The 19371-nt window shown below is 45.5% G+C and overlaps 1 protein-coding gene across 1 annotated transcript in view; it reads right to left on the reverse strand.

Moving 5' to 3' along the window:
- Positions 1-1596: 1596 nt before the first annotated feature.
- Positions 1597-19371, reverse strand: part of Ppme1 (protein phosphatase methylesterase 1) — a 49741-nt gene continuing 31966 nt past the window's right edge. The window contains exons 6-14 of the mRNA XM_060367656.1: positions 18163-18317; positions 15540-15630; positions 14004-14069; positions 11503-11626; positions 8256-8385; positions 6338-6382; positions 4474-4538; positions 3918-3985; positions 1597-2776 (exon numbers count right to left, since the gene is read on the reverse strand). Coding sequence (XP_060223639.1) covers positions 2758-2776; positions 3918-3985; positions 4474-4538; positions 6338-6382; positions 8256-8385; positions 11503-11626; positions 14004-14069; positions 15540-15630; positions 18163-18317 — 763 coding nt within the window. The 3' untranslated portion in view covers positions 1597-2757. The remainder of the gene's footprint in view (positions 2777-3917; positions 3986-4473; positions 4539-6337; positions 6383-8255; positions 8386-11502; positions 11627-14003; positions 14070-15539; positions 15631-18162; positions 18318-19371) is intronic.

Consider the following 19371-nt stretch of genomic DNA (forward strand, 5'->3'; position numbering starts at 1 on the left):
TGCTGATGTTCCTCTGAGCAAAACAGCTGCCATCTTCAGCTCAGCTCGCTTGCAAATGATCACCACAGCTGGGCTTGTTGACTGATGCCTTCTAACACACACACACACACACACACACACACACACACACACACACGGGAAGAGGTAGGGAGAGTCATTGAAACCTCACCTGCTCACCCTCCTGTCAGTAAGTCTTCACTCATGTTCTGTAAGTTAGCCCAATAAACTCATTACTTCCCAAGGAGGACTTTGTAGAATTAAATAACTGCTGCATAGCCCCACTCCCAAATGACTTCTGCCAGGGGTCCTTTGCATTTCTAAGGAGGTGGGCAGTGTGCTGTAAAAACTACTTGGGTTTGATCTCTAACATTGTCATTTCTGAGCCACATGAATATTTAAATGTCTCCACACCTGTAAAATGAATATAACAGCAACTATCCGATAGTTCTTCTGAGGATTCAGTGTCAAGTAAATTTGATGATGCTCAAAATTGGAACCATGGCTTTGCCTAGTGACCGTGCTGCCCCCTGCAGGCAGCACGGCAGGCAGGCCAAAGGCAGTATCGAAAGAGGGGTTGCAGAACTCAGGTCACACAGGAGGGCCCTTCTCTGCCTGTGTTTGTGTGATCATAGTGAACATTTAATCTCCAGCTTCTCCAGCATGGGTGTACTTGAAAAATGCAGATCACTTCTGACTCAACGAGAATGGAAAAGGACAAAACCTCATCAAACTCCAGGTGAGGCCAGCACCAGTGGCTCAGGGACCAAGAGTCTGCCTTGTGCCAGTCAAGGAGCTTTGTCAGCGGATCTCCTCTGTCATGTATGGTCCTCCACATCTGTGGTGCAGGTGATCACTACAGTGTGCAGATGAGGAAACTGAGGCCCTTGGAGCAGGTGTGTAGAGAGTGGTCCTGGAGCAGGGGTTGACAGCAGGAAACAAGGGTAAGGTAGTAATTTAGGTGAGAGATGATGAGGTCCAGGTTAGCAAGTAGCTGGGATGGAAAAGAGGGCCATAAAGGTGGTGCAGGGCATGGCAGCAAACTGGATATGAGAATGAAGTTGTGGTCTGGACAACAGACACATACTAAGCAGGAACCATGCACTCAAGAGCAACTTTCAAGGAAGTCCCCTGGGATAGACCTATGGAACAGATGGGCACACGAGTCTAGAACTTAGGAACCTGGGTTGTGGATAAACCCTGGATGCCGGCATAGAAAACATGAGTAATGGAAGGCAGAGAGGTGAACTGTCTTCTTCTTGGCCAGCTGAGGAAATGGGACTGGACTCCAGGTTCCCGGGCTGTAGTCAAGACAGGCTCTGCTTATCTCAGGATCAGATTTGGGGAAGATACTGATAGGCTGTGGACAAAGACGTGTCCCTCTCTCCCTGATGACTCTTCCTAGCACCCCACTGTGTCTGCCCATCCTTCCCAGTGCTTCATAGGGTTGATGATGTGCTTACAGGAGGACGGGCTACTGGCCAGTGGCTACAGACACTGACAGACTATGGAGAAAGGGGCTTCTGGAGTTTGGCGCAAGTACATCTAATGAACTGTTCCTAAAAAGATCAGCAAAATCAGGAGAGCTCCTCAGATGAATAAAGGTTGGGAGATATTTATTTTCTTTAAACAAGATCATAAATAACAAAGAAACACAGTCGGTCCCAGACTCTGGACCATGCAGCAGACAGGTGTAGGAAGTTGTTGGGTGAAAAACAAAGAGGGCTACACATCACCTAAGACAGTCACAGAAAGATGGGCGTCAAGGGGCTGCCCCTCCCTGCCCGTGGAAATGGCGTGCCTGGGCAGCAGGGGGAGGCCGAAGTGCTGTGCTGAGGCAGCTGGACGAGGGCAGAGACTGGGGATGCTAGTCTGTGATGTTTCTACACAGTAACATGGAATCCACAGGTGGGGTGAGAAGCTGTGGGTCTAGAAGAGGCAATCGGACACTTGGCCCACCTCCAGGGACCAACTATGGAAATGGTTAAATTTGACCATTAAAAACAATTCCACAGGATTTAGCCCGTGGCTTTGTGCATGGGCTGTGTTTAACCTGGGCTGTTCTGTGGCAGATGAGGGCTCACGAGGCCCCTGAAACAGCCTGGCCTTAGCCCAGGGCAGGTGCCCTGACGGGGGAGTGGGACAGTGGGCTCACCCAGAAGGGAAGCCATGTGCTTGGACTGGCTGGACCTGGCTTTCAGGCTGGTTTCTTGCTATCCACTACCTCTCCCTGAACCTAAGGCTGGAATCCTGCTCACTCCGGATCTTCCAGACTTGGAGTAATTAAGACTGGGATAAAGGTACCTGACTGGTGTTTTATTTAAAGGGAAAAATAAGGGCCAGTGTGTGCATTGCCCATCCCATGAGGTAGGGCAGGACCATGCCAAGAACATCCTCAAGGAATGGAGATCCCTGAGCCTGGGGAGACATGTGGACCCAGGTACACTGCTGGATGCCAGGAACAGGGCCAGGGAGCAGCTCTGGAGGCTTTACCCTAGGCAAGGCAGGGAGCAGAGGAGTGGAGGGGAAGAGCTGGGGACCCCAGACTGCACAGGCCACTGTTGGAGAAGGGCCCTAGAGAACAATGCTTTTGACAGGTATACAGGAAAGGGTTTGTACATCTGGGATGCCCCTCTACAGGGAGCCGGTGTCACACGGCTGGGTGGGGTGGTGAGGAGGAGACAGCGGCATCACAGTGGCCTCTGGTGCGACGTATTTACAACAGAGCTCGATGTAGAGGGAGGAGTAGACGGCAGGTCACTAACAGCCAGGAAACACACTGACAAGAGTAGAAAGAGGGAACCATTACAAAGGGAGCCACTGCAGGCTTTATCCAGTTACTCCTTCCTCTAGGGAGTACTCCCCAATGACCACCAATGTCCCATCTCCTTACAGCCCCACACAGGGCTAGACAAGGGTGCTGCCTCAGCGGATGGCTCATTCAACCAAGATGCCAAATGGTTAGAAGCCCCCAATGATCAGTAGTGTCCATGGATGGTCAGTTAACAGAGGGATGGGCAGCATAAACCATCACTGTCATGATTTCACTGTACCAGGTCCCCATCATGTCTGATGCCCACCACTCCTGCATTTTCATCTCCCACTGCCCGGCAAAGGAGTTGTCTAAGGCAGAAGACATTTCTTCTTCAAACTTTCTGTGGTGGGGCACAAGTTCCCCCAAAGCCTTATCAAAGTCTGAGAGGAGGCTAACAGGAGTGACGCCTCCTGTGACACATGGGCTGAAAAGCAAGGGCCTCCTCCAGTGCAGGACAGATGTCTGAGGTGGGCCAGGCCCACCTAATGTGGGTCCGCACGTCTCTCCTTCCTCAACACATAGCCCAACTAGTCTTCCTAGTAATAACACGAATAGCTTTGCAGGATGAGGGCTTGCTCGCTCACTCTCCCTCTAGACAAGCCACTCTTCACTTCTGCCTCCTTTGATACACGGTGCCATCTGAAAACATTTGTGGCTGGCAGAATTAGGTTTAGGGGGTGCTCCTACAAGATAGTGGGCAGATGCCAGGCTGCTACTATGATGCATAGGGTAACCCCTGGCCCCAACAAGGAATCACCTCCCCAACATGTCAGCAGTGCAAGATTGGAATTCCCTTCATGGCCTGTCAAGCTCTGCTCAGCAGGAGGCAGGACATAAATTTCTGGCAAAGGCTGGTTCTCATCACAGCATCCTTAGAGAACAGACACCTCATTGCACGAGATGAGTGAGGCATGATTCGATCACAGCTCAGTAAGACCCCACTGGACTAGAGCCCACATACAACCAAGAAAATATACACCAGTTCGGTGACCCAGACCAGGCAGGGCTGGAGGAGAGTTATTCCTAGCTTCCCCCTTCCCCCACCCCAGATTCTTGAGTTTTGAAGGGAGCCACCTGGCTAGACTCATAGCTTGTGTATACTTACCACTGAAATCCTCCAATGGGCTCTGCAAACCTGTGCCGGATCAGGAAAGTGGCAACAGCTTCAGCTACCTGGAAAAGAAGAGGCATTCCAGGCCCCCTGAAGGTAAGTGCTAGGCTCACGGCTGTCCTCGTGAGCACTACTGTGCAGGTAGCTGAAGAGCAAAGGGCCTGGACCAGGGGACTCCGGCAAGAGATGGCTCCAGAGAAGCGAGGAGGAACAAGGACCTTTTACTCCTGGAAGATTTACAAGCACCTTTGTCTTACAGGAGAAGCCCTATTAATCTATGAGTGTAACTGGAATTTAGGGTACAGTTTGGCTTTAGGGATAACAAAGATCTTAGCCACAGGGTCCTGGGGTGAAACAGAGGGGACCAGCAGATGCTCGGTACAAACACGCAAAGCCAAGACCACAGGCCTCACCAGGATGGAGCTTGGGGAGCTGGCAGAGTGCAAAGATTGAGCAGCAGTGGCAGATAAGCCCGGGGACACAGGCTTGTCCTACTTTCTGTGGCACCCACGTTCCTCCCAGCTGTCCTCAAGTCCAGGCACAGACTCACCTTGTCAGGGGCATCCTCATGGACTGCATGGCCACACTGAGGTAAGACCTGCATCTGGAACTTCCCTGGAGAAGAGACAGGCGGGAAACTTTAGACAAAAGTCCTCCCATCATCATCTCTGTACCTCACAGGCCACTGGGTAGCCCAGGAGGACCTTCCCCCAGGACACTCTGGACACAGCTACCAAGTCCGATGAGTGTAACCGTCCCCTTGTTCATGCTCCCCTCACTTTTCACTTTTTCCCTCTGTACTCTCCCTTCTACTTGGGGTAACTTTACTTTGGGCAGAAAACTCAGCTCCTGTGCTCACAGGTTCAGTGGGCGAGTAAACACACACTAACGTAGATATAGCCCCAAAGATAGAAACGGGCACACAGGCTGGAAAGTGTGGCCACGGGCTCCCTGAGCCAGCAGGTGTCCAGACAGGCTCTGCACAGGAAGAATAGCACACCTGGAGGGGAGAAGGCTCGAAATGGCAGTTACACTTGGAAATAAAGAAGCCTGACATGGTGCTGACTTGAGTGGCTAGCGATGGGGCCGGACTGGAAAAGCAGGGCCACATGTGGAGCTCTATAAGCTAATGGTGAAATGGATTGTTATGAAAGACAGCAGATGAGTGTTTAACAGTGTGCCAGGCACTGGAAGATGTGCTTTCTCACACTGCCTTACGTACACTCCAAACTCACAACTTATAATAATTTAGGGGAGCGTGGGTATTTGGGATTGAAACGAGGGCCCCAAGCATGCTGCTCAAACACTACCACTGAGTCATACTGCAAACCCTAATATGACAGTTATTAAAGTGAGCAGCAACTCGGCATGTAGCTTTCCCAGTGTGTTGGTCTAAGGCTTTGGTAACCAGCACTGAAAGAACAAGGAGTGACTAGAGCTGGGCTGGACTGGGCTATAGCATGAGCGGCAGGTGCTTGTCAGGCATCAAAATACTCTAGTTAAATGCTAGGTACTGGGGGGCAGAGGGAGAGGGCATTTAACTCTCTGAGACCCAGTTTTTCCATTTAAAGTGTAAGAAAGTTGGAGAAGTCTTTGTGGCTCTTGTGTGAGCTGCAGAAGTGGTTCTTTCATGCACGTTTCCCGGGTACTGTTCTACCCGCTGTTACAGCCGATTCTAGTCACACAGGTTATGCAGCTGGCGATGATTAGGGCAATGCCTGGTCCAAGGCTGTGTCATCAGTGAAGGAACTGAGGCCATGCCATTCACCAAGCCTATTACTGGCCCTTCTGCACGAGGCTGCTCTCCTGCAGATCTTTTATATCATTAGTGCACATGATTCTAACACAGAGAAAAATGGGTCCTGCTGCATGCGCTGCCGCGTGGCCTCACACTTGCACTTGTGTGTGGTGCTCATCCCCACTGCTCCTCGTGATCTTTGAGGCATCAGTGCTCTCCCTTTACACATGGCCAGCGTTCCAGCTGACACGGATCACTAGGAAAGCAGCAAAGACCCTGCTGGAGCTCTCTTCCCCCCTCCTCACCCTGATGTCGTCTGACAGAATTTATACCCTTTGGTCCCTGTATTATTTTTCCTGAAAACACTGAGAAAATTATGTCTGTTCCCAATGTTAGACACCCATGTAATCCTTAATAACTTTCACATGCATTACTTCATTTTAATCCTATCACGGAAACAGAGCTAATGTAATAACTCTCATTTTCATTCAAAAATGAAAAAAGAACTTTTCAGAAAAGGGAAGATAATTGCCCACAGTCACCTGGTGGCTGGAAGAGGAGGCTGCCTAATAGAAGGTCATTTCAATGCTCACTATCACTATCTCAGAATACTAATTTTCCTCTGACTGCCCATTTCCCCACCATCAGAAAAGAGAGCAATTTCTGGGTGACTTACCCTGCATCTGGCCTATGGTCAGATCTTTATCCAATCTATCAACACCTAGAACAGAACAGGAGAGTCTGTGAGTAGCTCCCTAGAAAGGCCTTGTGAAATAGAGTTCACCGAGTGCTGAGCAAACACTGCTACAGAGCTACGAACATCACTGCTCTGTCAATCCAGACTCACCCGATTCCTGACTCCCATATTCTCACCACATGAAAACCTTCAGGTTGAGATTTCTGGGTAATCATACTCATTTTTTTTAGATTTTTTTTTTATGTACATGAGTATTTTGCCTGTATGTATATCCGTGTGCCGTTTCTGTGCCCAGCACCTGTAGGGGTTGGGAAAGAGCACTGGGTCTCCTAGAACTGGAGTTACAGATGGTTGTGAGCCACCATATGGATAGTGGGAACCAAACAGGGATTCTCTGAAATAATAACATTCTAACTGCTAAGCCACCAGTCAAGCTCATTTAAAGATGTTTCCATGAAAACAAAATCCTCATGTCTAGACCCTCAGAGCAGTCAGAGCTGTAGGAACTGGCTTCAGCCAGGGCAACACCAGGCCATACTGGACGGTGTTTGTGCCCCACAAGGTTTAGGCTGCAGCGGGGAGCCTAAGGTTGTTTCTCCATGTTAGAAGTTACTTCCCATTCGGTTAATATTAACAGTGCTCATGAGGCCACATCCAGATGACAGAATGCACACACCTCTATGGACTGGACTGACCCCACAATTCATGGTGAAGCCCTAAGCACCGGTGTATTTGAAGATGGGGTCTACAAAAGGATAAAATGAGGTCATAAGGGTGTGTGTGGTAATAAGATTGTTGTCCTTGTAAAAGACACCAAAAACCTGTCTTGCTTTCTCTTAGCCATGTGATAACACAGACAGAAGGTCTGTGAACCGAGAGAAAACTGAGAATTTAATTCAACTCTGATCTTTCTTACACTTTTAGACCCCAAGACTATAAGAAAATAGGTTTCAGGTTGGGTTTTTTTTTTTTTTTTCGAATTTTAAAAAATTTTTATTTATAAATTACAGTTTATTCACTTTGTATCCCCACTGTAGCCCCCCTCCTTATCCCCTCCCAATCCTACTCTCCCTTCCTCATCTCCTCCCATGTTCCTCCGCAAGTCTCCTTCCATGTTCTCCTCCCCTTCCCTCTAACCCTAGCCTATCATGTCTCATCAGGACTCTCTGCATTGTCTTCCTCTGCTGTCTGGCAAAGCTGCTCCCCCATCAGGGGCAGGTGATCAAAGAGCCAGCCACTGAGTTCATGTCAGAGACAGTTCCTGTTCCCATTACTAGGGAATTCACTTGAAAGCTGAGCTGCCATGGGTGAAAATTATTTTTTAGTTGATTTTTTTATTTATTACAATTTATTGACTGTGTCCCAGCTGTAGCCTCCTCCCTCATTCCCTCCCAGTCCTGCCCTCCCTCCCTCTTCTCCTCCCATGCCCCTCCTCCCAGTCCACTAATAGGGGAGGTCCTCCCTCTCTTCCATCTGACCCTAGCCTATCAGGTCTCATCAGGACCAGCTGCATTGTCTTCCTGTGTTCTAAGACTGATGCTCCAACCAAGGACCACGCATGGAGATAACCTAAAACCCCTGCACAGATGTAGCCCATGGCAGCTCTGCCTCCAAGAGGGTACCCTAGTAGGGAAAATGGGGGCTGTCTCTGACATGAACTCCGTGGCTGGCTCTTTGATCATCTCCTCCTGAGGTTGAAGCAGCCTTAGCAGGCCACAGAGGAAGACAATGCAGGTTTCAGTTCTTTAAGCCACACAATCTATGGTAATTGTTAATTCCAGCTAAGGAAACATATGCACACATGCAGTAACACACACACACACACACACACGAACGCATGCACACACACCAGGACACATGAAAGGACGCATGCACACATGCACACAGTCACACTTACCAGCCAAGAGCAGCAGTTTAGGAATAGGACAACTAAGAAAGAGATTGGATAAGCCCCGGAACCAGCCATCCCAGTACTTTTCTGTTTTTGCCAGTTCAATTCTCCAGGTGTATGGATGGTCCTTCTTGGTCTGTAGGAATAAAAGCAAAGTGAGTCTGAGGGCAGGCCCTGGAGGAGCGGCACAGACACCAGGTCTGTGGAGTGGAAGGGGAATTGACACTTTTGAGCCCAGACAGCTCAGTGTACATTTAACCTTTTAACAGTGTTGCAGGCTGCTGTAACTTTTGCTGCAAGTTTTCTTTTTCACTTCTATTTGCTTTCTTTTGGCTTCCATGAGCTTCTTGCCTCTACCTCCCAAATGGTACTACAAACATAGTCCAATATACCCGACAATTTCTATTACTTTGGGTGAATTTAGGAAACTTTCTTAAGGTCACAAAGGCAGCTGATTATTAAGCCAAAATGGAACTTTTCTTCCAGTGAGTAGAAAGGGCACATCAGCAAAAGAACACAAAGACCACACTGTAGTAAAACAACCCCCCTTAAAAAAAAACCCTAAGTTAAAGAAACAGCAGAAACTGTCATTCAAGTTAGGGTTACTATCAGAAAAAATGTGACTGTGTGTGTGTGTGTGTCTGTGTGTGTGTGTCTGTGTGTGTCTGTTCTCTATGGGAGAGAACAAGTAGAGTACTTTCTTCTCATCTTTGGATTTTTTTTTCATGACGATGATAGTAATGGTCATTCTAAAAAGGCAGTGTGACAGATACGAAAAATGTCACATGTGTCTTCTTTTGACTACCGGATGGTGAATGGGCACAAAGTGTGCTATGAAACATTAGGTGAAGTAATAAGTGAGTCCCATACTTCCTGCGTCATGGAAACAGGTTAAAGAGTGTAACTGAAATAAGTGATAGGACACTGTATCAACTGCAACATGAAAATCTAGATGTGCACATAAGATATCACAACATGCTAAAGACCAGTGGGTGACTAGGATGTCCACATCACCCAAAGTGACCACAGAGTCAGTGGAATCCCTATGCTGTCTAAATGGTATATATATATATATATTTAATGGTATATATATATATATTTTTTTTAACAGTGCTGAGAAAAACAGATACACAGTCATGCAAGAGAATTAGACACAGCTAGGCAATAAGCGGTGAAAAGATGTAGCAGCAGGTAATATGGAAATTCAAGCTTCATGTGGTATCTGCTTGTCATCCAAGCACTCTGGAGTTGAGACAGGGGAGCTGCTAGTTTGAGGTCGGCTTGGACTAAACAGTAATACTTTTATTTTAAAACAAAACAACAACAACAAAATAGCCCAAACCTCCCACAATGAGGTGCTATTTCACAGCCATAAGGATGGCTGCAGAGAGAGACAGCAACATGGTAACTCTATGAGAAACTAGAAGCCTCATTCCCTCTAATGGAAGGAAAAGTGTCACTTTTTCCCAGAATTCACACAGTTCCCACTTCTCTGGCAATTCCCTGTTCAGGAATTGGGAAAATAATCCCATGCGCACACATAAAGTTGAGATGAATGTTCACAGCAGTATATTCATAATGGAAAAACTATAGAAAACTCTACATATTCATCAACTGATGACCATATTAAAATGTGGCATACCAATACAACAAGATATTTTTTCAGACATATAAGTAAGGAAAGCACTGATGCATGCAACAACATGGATGAAACTTGAGAAGTCTGTCCCACAGGAAAAGAAGCCAGTCACAGAGACACACAGCACATAATCCATTTATACGTAATGTTCAGCTTAAGCAAATCAAAGACCAAGAGTGGATGAGTGATTGTCTCAGCTAGGAGAGCTGAGGAAAAATGGGAAATGACTGCTTATGGATACTCAATGTTTAATGTTTTCGGCATGTCCCTCAAAGGCACTTCTGGAGTTTATAAATTCATACAATGGTGCTTATTTTAAAACATTACTAAGAACAAAGAACAGGCACTAAAAATCAGGAGTCTCTAAAAGCCCTGCTCTAATTTTTGTGTGTGACTGTACAGAGACCATACCTGTACCTCTCGGTCTCGGCAAGCAGGAGCTCAGTAACAACTAGTGACAACTAGTGACAGGCTCTGTGAAATGCCTCCACTCACAGCACGTGAAGGTAAAAGTGAGTCACTGCCGCAGTTCCAAATCTGCTACTGGCTGGATTTCCTTGGGCAGGCCTCTTCTTTGAGGTAGGGTGGAGAGAAAACAGTACTGGCAGTGACTAGGGCCTCTGCAGCTTGAGTGTCTCCCACTGAGCTTCATGGCTGGCCCTTTTTGCTTTCCTTGTTTTTGTACTTTTTAGGACAGGTATCACTAGTCACCCAGCTCCAAACTCATTTTGAGATCTAGGCAGGCCTTGAATTTGTGATCCCGCTGCCTAAGTTGTATATTGAGAGAAAAATCTCCCTTCACCTTACAAGGTATTTTGAGGCCCAAACAGATCAGGCATTATTTACATGTTTATAAATTCTAAAGAAATACAAAATATTCTTATCAGTGACCTTAAGCATGGCAGTACGATCATAATTAAATAAAAATACTTTAAAAATATGTACTACTCTTGGTAACAGTAGTATCCCCAAAGGCAAGGGCATGTGTGCCAGCACCAATGTTGCCTGCCATTAAGAAGATGCTTACGTTATGCCCTAAAGTCAGTAACCCACACTCTAACGCAGTACTTACTTACTTCCCATCCCTGGCCTCAAACAAACTGTCGCACCAAACTCACCACCTACACAGATGTGAACTAAACATAACTTGTTTGCTTGGGAAATTATTTCCATATAATTAGAAGACAACAGGAGACAGCACTGACAGTCAGGCACCCACAGCATCTTTCAATGTGGCTCAATTATAGGACTTAATATGCACAACTTCAAAAAATGTTCCATTGTTACTGTAAGGCCACAGCAGATGGACTGACAGACACTAACGCCAAAGCTTTGAAAGGTGGGAAGAACTGGACAGTCATAGGATACAGGGAGGAAATGAGATTTCTTTTCCCCTAAGAAAAACCAAGGAGTGAAGCTCCGGAAGCGAGACGGAGCCTGGTGGGAAAGTCTGAGGAGACGCATACGGTGTATTGCATGTTCCAGCGGGTGAGCGCCACGTCACTGCCTTCCATCTAATGATCTCTTACCGTGGTGTTTCTAATGTGACAAAAATAACGAAGTCATCTCTGCTCCCTCCTCCCTCCATCTTTCCAAGGTGAGACTTTCACTCACTTCCATGTCATCTTCCTTTTTCCTCTTGTTTACTGACTCACTTCCTTCTTCCTCTTCTTCTTCTTCCTCTATGATTCCTTCTACTATGGATTTGGAACTTTCTGGACTCGTAATTCCTTCACATCTAGATTAAAAAAAAATACTTTCATGAATGTCTTACCAAATCATCTTAGATATTCTTATGGTCTTTTATAATCAAAAGTTAGAGCTTAGCTTGGTGTGGTGGCGCACACCTGTAATCCCAGCACTCAGGAGGCAGAGGCAGGTGGATCTCTGTGAGTTCAAGGCCAGCCTGGTCTACAAATAAGAGTCTAGGACAGCCAAGGCTACACAAAGAAACCCTGTCCCAAAAAACAAAACAAAACAACAACTACAAAAAGTTACAGCTAAAACTGTTCCTAGGAGCAGGATGTGTGTTTTTAGGGCTGAGGGTGGTCATGACAAATGTGTCACTATATGCTAGTGGCCAGTTTTCAGTTCTTATACAAATAAGGAGCCAAAAAAGGAGTGGCTATCCTCTGGATAATGACAGTGGTTTTATTGGTATGTTTATATAACCCTCATAGAAATTCTATGAAGTAGTCCTGAAGAGTTAAGAACAAGGCCCAAAGAGCATAGGAAAAAAGTCCTATGTAACAGCTGGCTGATGAGAAGCTGCCAATTATAATGACCATGGGCAGCAGAACCCTGCAGGTTTAACATCAAACCCAAACAACTACTGTTGCATTTTTCTTAAAAATGTTACTTCCTGCCAGGCGGTAGTGGTACATGCCTTTAATCCCAGCACTTGGGAGGCAGAGGCAGGTAGATTTCTGTGAGTCTGAGGCCAGATCTACAGAGCAGGTTCTAGGACAGCTAGAGCTACAGAGAAACCGTGTCTCAAAAAACAAAAACAAGCAAACAGAGATGACAGAAACAAGATTCGGCAGAAGAACGGAGACTTGTCGGCAAGAAGGGTTTCAGCAGGGGGCTCAGACAGGAAGCCAGCCTAGCAGACCATGCCCGAGATGACCGCTGCCCAGCGCCATAATACACAAGCAGGGGGTAACACTCCTGTGATGATGTCTGACACTCAGAAAACCCAGGTGCCACCAAGAGGAGCAAGTCAGTGGTGGAGAAATGGAAGAGAAAGATAAACAGGAGGATGTGTGCACAATGAAGAGAGTCTGGAAATTCGAGGACAGTGAGGAACTGTCTGATGTGAGTAGCTGATGATGCCGCCTGGGACCACGGTGGGGTCCTGGCCTGTGCTGCCACAGGGGGGCCATGTCTGGGTCCATACCCCTGCAGCAGCAGGGGTCTGTTAACACCACAGGCCAGGAACGCGTCGCTGGTCTGGGCTGCTGCCCAGGGGAACATGTTGTTGTCTGAGGGCTGTGCTGAATTGCTCTCACTTGGGCATCGTGGGAGAGCTGACCCTGGGGATCTGAGAACAGGAGAGCCCAAGGGCTGACTAGCTCAGATACCTCTCAGTGCAGATCCTGGAATTGAATTGGCCCAGCCCAGCATCTACCCCAATGAACTGCTGTAGTGTATGAAGGGGCCAGTCTTACAGATACAAAACTACAGGATCTCCATGACACAAGGCAGTAAAAGGATACCTGAGAGGAGTCCCAGTGAGGTTCCAGTATGGATAGAGAAGCAGAAGCCAGAAGCCTCTCACCAGACCAAGTCATTGCAATGAACATTTGCAAGAAGAGCTGTTTGGGCAAAAGGGGACACTGGGCACACACTGTGACACACTACAGCTTCCACAAGATTTGCTGCTTTGCTTGGTGGTGGGGGGTTTGCAAGGGTGGAGGGCGGGTACAAGGGGACGGGGAGATGAGTGGGATTGGAGTGCATGATGTGAAATTCACAAAGAAGCAATAAAATGGTTTTTTGTTTTGTTTTGGTTTTCTAAAAGCTTACTGGCAGGTGTTAATGTGAGTTTAAGGCCTGAAGGCAGCTAGAGGCAGAGTTTGCTCTGTACAATAGAGACAATTTATTTTGCCTTTGAGAACACAGCTTGACAAGGCAGAACAGAGAATAAGAAAGGGAGGGAGGAGGGACAGAGAAATTGAAGGGACAACTCTCATTCTCTGCACACTGTCCAGTTGTGCAGACAATAGCAGTAGTTTCCCCACAGACTCCATGTTTCTCTGTGCATTTTTTCTTTTGTTTTGGTATTTTTTTGTCTTTTCTTTTTTAGTTTGTTTTGGGTTTAGTTTTTTGTTGTTTTTCTTGTTTGAGAAAGAAGAACGAACACCAAAGTTGGGTGTGTAGAGAGGTAGGCTTCCAGCCTCTGGGAGTTGTCAGGGAAAAAAAGAATATGATCAAGTTACACTCAGTGTCTAAAAATGTTTTGAAAATATTTTTTTGTAATTGAAGGGTGAGTGACAGATTTTTACAAAGGCATTTCCCAGCATGGCAGAATAAGGGTAGGAACAAAGGAGCAATCTAATTTCTAACCTAGTTTTTCCTATCTTTCATCCTCTAACCAGGCAAAGAGATAGACCTACTGTTTGACTTGACCGACCATTGAGACACGAGCAGACTCTAGGTTTCGGATCTGGCCACTCTTCACACTAAAAAAGAAAAAAGAGAAAGGAGAGAAGTTACTCCAAATTCATCTCAGCACAACAGCATGAAGGAGAGAGTAATTCTGGAGGTTCTGTGGGGTCTAACCAGAAGCTGCAGTCGCCATGTGCTCCTGTGCAGACAACCACCACTCTCACCCTGGCTAGTACAGCTGTAGTAAGGAACCTGCAGCACTTCAGAGGGTGCTGTGTGTCAGTCTGCACGAGAAGCACAGCATGAGGACACACAGACAACACTGATACAACAGAGCAAGAGTCAGAGGAACTGCTTTACTTCACTGAGGAGGCCGAAACAGTCCGCCCAAGGTGCTACTACAGCAAGGACTGACCGTGAGAATCTGACCACAAAGAAGAGCACAGCAGAGCACTGTGAACCTACTGCTCACTGTGAGACACCGAGGGAAAGTCAACACAAGGAAGATTTCTCAGAGAAGAGTGCAAGGAACCCAGCAAGCCTATGACAGGCAGGGCTGGCAGGCAGATGACAGCTCTCAGGGCCTTCTGTGCTGCTCTGGGGAATGAGTGCCCAAAGCTCATTCCCTAGGAACTGGATTCTCACTGCAACAGTAGAGAGATGGGGCCTTTAAGGTTAGGCCTTTAGATCAGGTTAGGCTCTTCCTTCAGAAACAGATTAAGATTTTTATTGTAAAAGGATTTTGCTGGGCTGGCTGGCTGTCTCAGGGGTTAAACAATGCTTGTTGCTCTTCCAAGGGACCAGCATACCGATGGTCCTAGTCCCCATGTCAGATAGCTCACAACCATGTTTAAGTCCACCTCCAGAGGGTCGGATTCCCTCCTTTTGGCCACTGTGGGTACCCACACACAATTCTTCATTGGCAATTGTGTATCTGTGTGAAACATATATACATAAATGAAAAAATAAATCTTAAAAAAAAAAAAGAGGTGGTTTGCTATAAAGTAAATTGAGGCTTAAGAGATGGCCCAGTGAGTGCAGGAACTTTGATTGGAAGGTCGTCTTCTGCAGAGAGCACAGTGCTCCACTCATCTGTGAACCTCCATCCTTTACCATGAATTAAATCTCATATAGACTGCTAATTCTAGACAGCAGAACCCCACCCGCTGTTTTGTCATCGTTTCATATGAAACACAGAAAGTGACCCCAGAACCATGAGGCTTCTGAGGAGGAGGAGGCCTTGGAGACCACCTGGTCTAAGTTTTCATCTTCAGGGCAAACCAGCTGGACACAGGTGGACGGGGTTACTAATCTCCCGGGAGATGCTGTATTAGGAAGGACACTTTGCAGGAGACTGAGGCAATTATGAAGCATTTAAAAATCCTCTGCTTTAAAATGATTTCCATACATTCCATGATAGGACTTAGAAAGTTACCTGTTTATCTCAGTACTTGAGCCGACTAAAAACGAGAGAAAGAAAGGAAGAAGGGGGGCAGGCTATAACATAACATTTAAAATTAAGACAGCTTAGATTTGTGAGTTACCTCCATTCAATAGCGTTCTCCAGAGACTTGAAGGTTTTAGGACGACCGCGCAAGAAATTCTGCATGCTATTAAGTGCATCCATGGCTGTACCTGATATTTAACAAAAAAAATTTTAACCACATCAATAAACCTTTTGTTTCCTTGCTTTGCAAATTCTATGAAATATTTATTTTTCCTTCTTAAGTTAACACACAAAATACTGGTTTCATCATGTCTATGTCATACTGTGTTTTTGATCACTCTGGATCACTCCCTGACTACTCCTTTTATGCCCCACTCCAGCTGGTCCTCTTTCTTCCCCCATCTTTTGCTGTCCTGTTATGTATACTCCATTTCCCTCTCTTACCCCCCTTAAGATATCTTTCTCCTCTCTCCTGATCTCCTTTATAAATTCTCTCCCCCACACATACAAAATTTTGAATTTACTTCCACATATGAGAAAACATGCAATATTTCCCTGAGTCTTATTTTGCTTAACAATGACTGACAGTTGCTTCAATTTTCCCGCAAAGTCACAATTTCATTTTTCTTATGGCTGCATAAAATTTTATTGCACATATGTACCACATTTAAAAAAAATCTATTCATCTATCCTGGACGAGGCTAGTTCCATTTCCTAGCTATTGAGAACAAAGCAGCTATAAACATGGATTCTAATGTCTCTGATATTCCAACTTCAGAGTCCTTCAGGTATATATCCAAAAAGGGTAGAACTGTATTATATGGCAGTTCTACTTCCAATTTTTGAGGAACCCCTGTAGTGAGAATTTTGGTTTCTTTTAAAACCCAGTTACGCTATATGAATGTTTTTGTTTTAATCCCAGGTATGGGGTATAGAGCTGCTTCAGATTATCCACAGCAGCTAACTACAATGAGTCTCATGTTCTAGCAGGAGTGTGATTCTTTAACAGCTGCAGATAGTTTAATTCTAGGGATTCTTGAGAGAGGGTGTAAGTGGGAGATGCTGAGAGGGTCTGTGGTAGCAGCTGGTCCCTCTGCTGGGCTTGCTACTGCTGGATTGCTGAATTGCTGAATTGCTGGGTTTGCTCGATTGATGAATATTTTGATAAAGAAGACTGGAAGCTTCTTAGCTCTGTGGAATTCCAGTAGATACTTTGATTACTTCCTATGCTATTGGAGTTTTACAAACCCTTGCCTTTGCCCGTATCATCAGGTAAGCAATACTCATATATTACTCCTCATATTCACAATGATGGAATAGCATTGCTTACTCAAGAAGAATCCCCCCTCAAAAGTTCATGTGTTGAAGGCTTGACCTGCTCTGGTTATCAAGAGGTGGCTATGTAATGAGGACATTAACTTCATCAGTAGACTGACCCATTCTTGAATGCACAGTGAGGGGCTGTTTGCAGGCAAAGCCTCCTGAGAGGAAGCAGGAAGAGGGAGCAGGCCAGTTTGTCCCCGTCTCCTCTGCATGATGTTCTGATTCACCACATCCGAAAAACAATGGGCCAGCGAGCCATGAACCAAAATCTCTATGGGCCAGAATAAATCTTTCTTCCTTAAATTGCTTATCTCAAATATTTTGTCACAGTGGCAAAAACCAAGTCAACTCTATGTATTTGCGCCTGGTAACAGCAAGATTCAGTGATGCTTGGGTAAAAATAAAGATGCAGTTTAAGAAGATTCTGAAGATTAACACAAGCGACCTTCCACTATGGCTCTCAGTAATTCTGACTATTGGTACTCACTCCTTCTGCAGCACACACTAACAAAGGCAGCTAACCCGTACAAGCAGCAGTGAGACTCTCAGGGCAAATCAGAAAATAAAAAGCAGTTTCTTTGTCGAATGGCTAAATAATACTAACAGACATACATATAATTAGAAATACTATACAGCCATAAAAGGGTGTTGATGAGCAGTTTCTGGCAACATAAAAAATGACTGTATAATTTTATAAAGATACAAAGACATAGGAGCCTACCACAGAGGGCCTCTGAAAGACTCTACCTAGCAGTGTATCAAAGCAGATGCTGGGACTCATAACCAAACTTTGGGCAGAGTGCAGGGAATCATACGAAAGAAGGGAAAGTTAGTAAGACCTGGAGAGGACAGGAGTTCCACAAGGACCAAGTATATCTGGGCACAGGGGTCTTTTATGAGACTGATTCTCCAACCAAGGACCATGTATGAATATAACCTAGAACCCCTGCTCGGACATAGCCCACGGCAGCTCAGTATCCAAGTAGGCTCCCTAGTAAAGAGAACAGGGACTGTCTCTGACATGAACTAGCTCTTTGAACCCCCCACCTACCGTGGGAGGAACAGCCTTGCTGGGCCACAGAGGAGTACATTGTAGCCAGTCATGGTGAGACCTGATAAGCTAGAGTCAGATGGAAGGGGAGGAGGACCTCTCCTATCAGTGGACTTAGAAAGGGGGAGGGACGAGACGAGGGAGGGAAGGGGCTACAGCTGGGATACAAAGTAAATAAACTGTAATTAATATAAAAAAATAATTATAAAGAAAAAAAGAAACAAAGACATAGGGGCATACTTTAAGAAGTGTGAAATTAAGAATAAATAAAGGCCAAGGTAATAATGTACCAGGGATATCTCCTACAATTACTGAATCTGGTATGGTTAGTACAAAGAAAACTTACCTTCCACAACATCAATCATACAAAGGCCTAAGAGGCTTGGCACTAGGTTAGCTGATGCCGTGTGCACTGCAATGGCACCGCCCATGCTGTGCCCGATCAGCATGACTGGAGGAGGGAGGTCTCCGTACATGGCTTCAACCACATTGCCAACATCTCTGCAAAGAGGGAGAAATATGAGAGTGCTAAAGGAAGACACCAAAAAAAGCTCTTTCTTAGTTCCTTCTTTTGAGCTGTAACCAATCGTGGGAGATGGGAAAGATTGACAGGGCCACCCTACAAACACACCTATGTACCCTAGTGTCTGCAGAGAGCCACACATCTACCTCGCCAGAGAAATGGCAGATTAAGAACTAAGAATCCTACATTTCTGATTTTTATATCCTCCTTTTTTCATCCTACACATTCAATATAGTCATATAAACATTTAACTATGTTTAACCTAAGGTTGGCATTCTGGAGAAACAATTTACTCTAATCCTCTGTTTTCCCATTTATAATGCAATGAAGTTTGGGGTAATAAGATGACTATCAGCTTCAGTTTATTTTATATTTATGTGTGTGTGTGTGTTCATGGCACATGTGGATGTCAGAGGACAATTTGCAGGAGCTACTTTGAGAAATGAGTGAGAAGTGAAAGTGAAACTGTTATCCAAAAGGTAAAGTGCTGTTTAAAAGAGTCAAAAGACAGCTGAAAAGATAATTGAAAAGTTAAAAAAAAAAAAAAAAAAAATCCAAGCTTCCTTCATAGCAGCATTGCTTCTAAAGACAAGACACCCTGTGAAAGGTAAAGTGATATCAGTGGAAGGAAAAACTAAAATTTCTTCAGTGTTTTTTATGATCACTGTTTCTCTCAAATTCATATTTTATGAAGTATGATTATTTGCAAGTTTGAAGTGTCTCTACTGGAAGAACAAGCATTGATAAAAGTTAAGCATTACACTCAGAACTAGAAGGATGTCCAGTCTTCATCTTACTGGCTTTTGTTTTAGATAATAGTAGTAAAAGGTAGGACTTATGAAAGTTACTGGGTCATAAGGAGGCTGGCCTCATGAGTGGATTAACTCCTTTACAGATTAATGAGTGAGTCGCCTTTTATAAAGAGCACTTTCTTTGGCTAAGAGATGTCTCACCATGTGAAATTCTCTCCATCCTATAATCCAAGACTAGTATCAGGCTCTAGACTTCCCAGCCTCTAGAACTGTGAGCCTA

Source organism: Meriones unguiculatus, chromosome 14 (genome assembly GCF_030254825.1).
Source record: "Meriones unguiculatus strain TT.TT164.6M chromosome 14, Bangor_MerUng_6.1, whole genome shotgun sequence".
NCBI classification, from domain to species: Eukaryota; Metazoa; Chordata; class Mammalia; order Rodentia; family Muridae; genus Meriones; species Meriones unguiculatus.